Source organism: Ananas comosus, linkage group 3 (genome assembly GCF_001540865.1).
Source record: "Ananas comosus cultivar F153 linkage group 3, ASM154086v1, whole genome shotgun sequence".
Taxonomy (NCBI): domain Eukaryota; kingdom Viridiplantae; phylum Streptophyta; class Magnoliopsida; order Poales; family Bromeliaceae; genus Ananas; species Ananas comosus.
In genome coordinates, this window is record NC_033623.1 from 13,109,961 (window position 1) to 13,115,969 (window position 6,009).

The window sequence follows — 6,009 nt, forward strand, 5'->3', positions numbered from 1 at the left end:
CAATTATGTGATTGATTGTCTAAAAATGAAAAAATTCCTAAGAAAGAAAGTAAAAGATGGAAATAAATAAAATTACAAATTATATTTCCAATCTAAATGTTAATAGTAACAAATAATATTTAAATTTAATGAGCTTATTCGTCAACACTAAAATCAGTTTTGTTAGTATTATCATCCCTTGATTTATAAGATGCTTTCTTATACAGTGATTTGCCCTTGTAAAATATTTCTAAAAGTAGAGTTTATCTGATTTGAAAGTTCCTTGCCGTATGATTAGTAGACTCAAACATAGTCTCCTTTTTCTATATATGAAGTGAGTTCTCTGCTTTTAAAGTCACTTCGGAAAAAAAAAGAAAAAAAAAGAAAAAAAAAAGAACAATAATTAATAATCACCTTACAAGTTCTGTCATGGCGAAGCAAAAAATGCCCAACTGCCCACGTGGTGGTCCCCACAATAACGGCCGTATACCCCCAAACTATCATAAATAAAAGGAAGTTAACCACCGAAAAAGCTCTTGAAAAGAAAAAAGTTTTGAATTCTAGTTGATTCATATTTCCAGTTAAGTTTATTTTTAAATAAAATAAACGAAGCAGTAGCGTGCTATCTATCTTTCTCAAAAAAAAAAAAAAAAAGCAAAAACAAAAAAAAAACCACTCACACCCTCCAACTAAAAAGTATTAAATTACAAACAATAATACAATATATACAAGCACGGCAATAATATGGAGAAGCTACAATTAAAACAGAGGCAAGTGACGCGAAAATTATGTTTCAGTGTGGCGTCATCGCACGATGGTGTGGTGACGTCCACGGTGTTTTGTCAAACAGTGCTGCGCCCCCTGAACTTAAAATACTCTGTGCCCCGGCACTCCGTCTTCCACCAATTTTCTACCGCACCTTCTCGGGCCCCTTTCTCTCTATCTATCTCACTCACATCCCTTCCTATCCTTATATTTCTCTCTTTCTCCTACTCTCTATAATATAATGGCGAATCAACTGCTCTCGACGGCTCCTCGCCGCGAGACCCTCCCGGAGAGCTACGTCCGGCCCGAATCGCAGCGCCCGCGGCTCTCCGAAGTTGTGACGGACGCCGACATCCCGGTGATCGACCTCGGCTGCCCCGACAAGCCCCAAACCATCTCCCGAATCGCCCACGCCTGCAGATCCTACGGCTTCTTCCAGGTCCCTCTTTTTTCTTTTTTCTTTTTTCTTTTTTTTTTTTTTNCGATTGATTGCCTAGTTTTGTTTCGATCACGGCCGAATCGGCCGCTTGCGCATTTTGCAGGTGGTGAGTCACGGGATATCGCCCGAGTTGATGCTGCAGGTTATGGCCATGGCGCTCGAGTTCTTCCGCCTGCCCGCGGAGGAGAAGGCGAAGCTCTACTCCGACGACCCCGCGAAGAAGATGCGGCTCTCCACGAGCTTCAACGTGCGCAAGGAGACGGTCCACAATTGGCGCGACTATCTCCGCCTTCATTGCTATCCTCTCCAAGAGTTCGTCCCCGATTGGCCCTCTAATCCCCCCTTGTTCAAGTAAGGAAGTTTGAGCCGCCCCTGTTTCAGGACATAGTTTCAAAACTTTGTTTCTTATTGATTGATCGTGAACTAGTTAATAGCTTGCCTAAGCTACTAGGTATTAGGTGTCTAGCTAGAGAGGAAGTCTACTGTACTTTGTCACACTTACATCGCGTCATTAATAACCAGCGGCGTTATTAATAACCAGCGAATCTTATCTTTTTCTAATAAAAATATAATAAAAATATCTCTTTATTAATCACGACGGACAGATGAATTCAAAAAAAATAACCTTATTGGTTGGAAACGGGAGGTCAGCAACATAACTTGTACTTCCTAGCTAGGAAGGAAAAATCTTTCGGTGTGGGGTCTCACACAGCGACTCTTTATGCGGCGATCTGCGACCGCACACTAATATCTACATCCATCGAAGGTTAGTGCTCAGTGCTCCCCCTCCGACATCCGGTGAGGACGACCGGGAGGGAGTGGCACGCGCAACAGGTGTTCGGTCGAGCTTGCTCCGAAGCTCGAATGCGCTAGTTTGCGGTGTCGGTGTACGGATTTTTTTGTGTGTGTAAGAGAAGGACACCTATTCTTAAGTTCCTAGCACTTACCGACCTAACCTACTGCTTTGGAAGGAGTGTTAGCATCCATTAACACAATGACTTTGTCATGGCGAGGCCATGAAAAAGTTCTTTGGAATCTAGAGCGATGCTTTGTTACAAAATTTCTTAGAAGAGGAATTTAGTTTGTTTAATCATATTCAGAGTGTAAAGGTAACGTGGCCTTCAATTTGTCTTTTATTAAGAATCTTTTGAAATTAGGAATCTTCCACATGTTGTGAAATGGTCCTAGTACTCTTTTTAGTGAGGGATCTTACCTACTTGGCCTTGTACCTTCGTAAGGTGAAAATATAGTGGTTTTAAAACAAAAGCCACGCAAAAAAGAAGTTAAGGAAAATTGTAAAAAGAAGAAGCAATCGCTCATTAATCGTGATCATTATTGTTGCGTTTGTTTTTGGTCGGTATTATAGGGTCAAGCAATATTTGCCATCATCATTTATAATTTCCGTAACAACACTATCTACAATCACAGCAAAGTGGCTGGCACAGAGGAATATACCAGGCATGTGAGTGCACATGCCTAGAGGACTAGTACAAAAGAGGGGCAATTTCGGCCTTAACAAATTCTAAGCATGTACACTTCGTCATCTCTCCTGTCCTTATCTCTGTCATGCACGTGCAGTAGGGTGTTAAGATTGCTTCTTAAATATTTACTGCTGGTGGCCTTACGTAAAGTCTTACATAAAGTACGTAACAAACTAATCCTGTGTTTTCTCGGTCTGCACCAGGGAAATAATGAGCACCTACTGTAGGGAGGTTCGTCGGTTAGGGTTTCGGCTCCTCGGATTCATATCTTTGAGCCTAGGTTTAGAGGAGGACTATATTGAAAAGGTGTTGGGCGAGCAAGAACAACACATGGCTGTGAACTACTACCCGGAGTGTCCCCAGCCGGAGCTCACTTACGGTTTACCGGCCCACACAGACCCGAATGCGCTCACAATCCTTCTGCAAGATCAACAAGTGGCTGGTTTGCAGGTATTGAAGGACGGAAAATGGATCGCGGTCAATCCCCAGCCCAATGCTCTGGTCATCAATTTGGGAGACCAACTACAGGTGAAGTAGAGTTGCTTTCGCTTGATATTCGCAAACCCGTATCAAATTGGCTGGTTTGTCGATTAACAACTGATACATTAAGATAAGAGTTTTGAGAGAGCGACTTGGTGATAATGTAGGCACTTAGCAACGGTCGATACAAGAGCGTCTGGCACCGGGCGGTGGTCAATTCGGTCCATGAGCGGATGTCCGTAGCATCCTTTTTGTGCCCGTGCAACTGTGCACTCATCCGCCCTGCAGAGAATCTCACCGCTGACGGATCCAACGCCATATACCGGAGCTACACATACGACGAGTACTACAAGAAATTCTGGAGCAGGAACTTGGATCAGGAGCACTGTTTAGAGCTTTTCAGAAGCTGAAGGTTCATTTGGATTGACGCAATTGCAATTCGGCTGTAAGTCATGTCTAGCGGGATTAGAAGTATTAAGTTCTGTTGTAGATCACGACGATACCAAAAAAGTAGACTTCAATTCTTTTTCCAGTGAAGCTGTTTTTGAGGAATTGAATCAACCAGTAGACCAAAGATATCTTTTGTGTTGTTAGGTCAAGCGCAGGAAGTAATATATCTATTCTCACTTCATATGATTTACGGCCAAATTGCAAGCGCGCCGATCCAAATGCTCCAAACCCTCCCTAAGTTGCGCTCCTTCATGTCGTCCACATAAACAGCTTTTTGGGACGGCTCTGGTTGTCCACCATGCAAAAAAGAAGGAATTGGTGGCTTCTGGGGACTCGGGGGCCCTTCGTCCATTTTTCAGTTTAGTGCATCACTATGCCGTTGGAATGTTTCTTCAGGATTATTATTGATAAGTCAGTTTTATTAACGTCACAATTAGTGAGTGTCTTAGCTTTTCGAAGGCGTTGCCCATACTAATTATCGGTACAAAAAGCTAAGTCACTGACTAATAATAAGATGTGTAAAGTTGACCGATCAATAATATTTTAAAGTATACTATTAGGTATGTGTACCACTTTTTTTTTTTTCTTTCTAATTTTTTTAAGCATGTTGCTTTTCCTTTTTGGAGCACTCAAATTGCTCCGCATCAGGGAGGAAAGATTCGCCTCTTAGGTGTCCAATGGAAACAAGTGGTGGTGTCGCAGTGATGTCTCCGTTTGTATTTAGCAGAAAGCGTTTGTATTTAGTAGAAAGCATTCTGGCACGGCTTCAGTGCTTGTACCATTAATGTATACTATCTTGTACGCATGTTGTACTGCTTTATTGATGATCTAATGTTTTGGTCACTGGGGCATTTAAATTGCGTTATGACCTAATGAGTTGCTCAGATTGCTTTTTAGTGGACTTCGCACGTATAATATTATGTCTTAGACAAAGAGCGCACCAAATGAATTGGGTCCAAAAGCACAGATTTAAGTGCGGTGCTATGAGATTGTACCTAAAACTTACAGACACGTGTCGGATCAGTGTTGGTAAAAAAATATATATGTGCCGATAAATAATAATATAAAATATTTATTTTTTAAAAAAATCAAGTTTTCTAATTACTTTATTATATATTTTTATCAAATCTTATAAATTTTATTGAGAAAATTATTTATTAATTTAAAACGAATTTGAAATATACAGTGCCGGTATTTTATTGATACGAGATGGTACGGTAAATATTGTCAGCACCGATGAACACTTAAATCCTTATCGAAAAGACTTAATATGATGGTTTATTGTTATTAACTCTAAAACTAAGTCAAATTATGCTCCAATTAGTCATAGATCGAATCAAAATGGTTGAATTTGCTCATATTTTAGATTCCTTCCCAATATCCAATCCAGAAATAGTCATCTACTTAACACAACAAACCAGTATGGGCCTGTTTTGCCTAACTTCTAAAAAAGTGATTTCTGCATAAATGATTTTGGTTTGAAAAATTGATCTTGGTGAAAAGCTATAGAGCGGTTGACAGAGTTTAGGTAAAAGTGATTTTTCTGAAGTGATTTTTTAAAACTGTTCGGCAAAAAAAATTTTAATGCTTGCATAAATTAATATTTTTACTAAATTTTATTTTAAAATAATTTAANAAATTTGAAATATACAGTGCCAGTATTTTATTGATACGAGATGGTACGGTAAATATAGTCCGCACCGATGAACACTTAAATCTTAATATGATGGTTTATTGTTATTAACTCTAAAACTAAGTCAAATTATGCTCCAATTAGTCATAGATCGAATCAAAATGGTTGAATTTGCTCATATTTTAGATTCCTTCCCAATATCCAATCCAGAAATAGTCGTCTACTTAACACAACAAACCAGTATGGGCCTGTTTTGCCTAACTTCTAAAAAAGTGATTTCTGCATAAATGATTTTGGTTTGAAAAATTGATCTTGGTGAAAAGCTATAGAGCGGTTGACAGAGTTTAGGTAAAAGTGATTTTCTAAAACTGTTTGGCAAAAAAAATTTTAATGCTTGCATAAATTAATATTTTTACTAAATTTTATTTTAAAATAATTTAAAATTTAAATTTAAATAAAAAATTTAAATTTGAATTAAAAGTATAATTTTTAAATTTCAAATTTGTACAAAAAATAAATTTGAAATTTCAAAATTTTATATTTAAAATTTGAATTTTTAAATCTAAATTTAACTTTTCAATATGAATTTAAATTTTGAATTTCAAATTTAAAATCTAAATTTCAAATTTCAAATTTCAAATTTTAAATTTCAAATTTAAGATTTGAAATTTGAAAAAATTTAAGTTTTAAAATCTGAAATGTCAAAATTTAAATTTTATCTTAAATTTAAAATTTAAAATTTTGAATTTTAAACTTTAAAATTTGAGATTTGAAACTTAAAT

General features: G+C 37.6%; 1 protein-coding gene across 2 annotated transcripts; it reads left to right on the forward strand.

Annotated features, from left to right (window-relative positions):
• On the forward strand, window positions 869–4,451 carry LOC109707347 (protein DOWNY MILDEW RESISTANCE 6). 2 transcript variants are annotated; one of them, XM_020228559.1, is made up of 5 exons: window positions 869–1,183; window positions 1,287–1,534; window positions 2,868–3,192; window positions 3,312–3,589; window positions 3,739–4,451. In XM_020228559.1, the coding sequence occupies exons 1-4, from the start codon at window positions 986–988 to the stop codon at window positions 3,552–3,554; spliced, it is 1,014 nt and encodes a 337-aa protein (XP_020084148.1). In that variant the 5' UTR covers window positions 869–985; the 3' UTR covers window positions 3,555–3,589; window positions 3,739–4,451. The 2 variants fall into 2 exon arrangements, with proteins under 2 accessions (XP_020084148.1, XP_020084146.1); XM_020228557.1 differs by having other exon boundaries at window positions 3,312–4,451.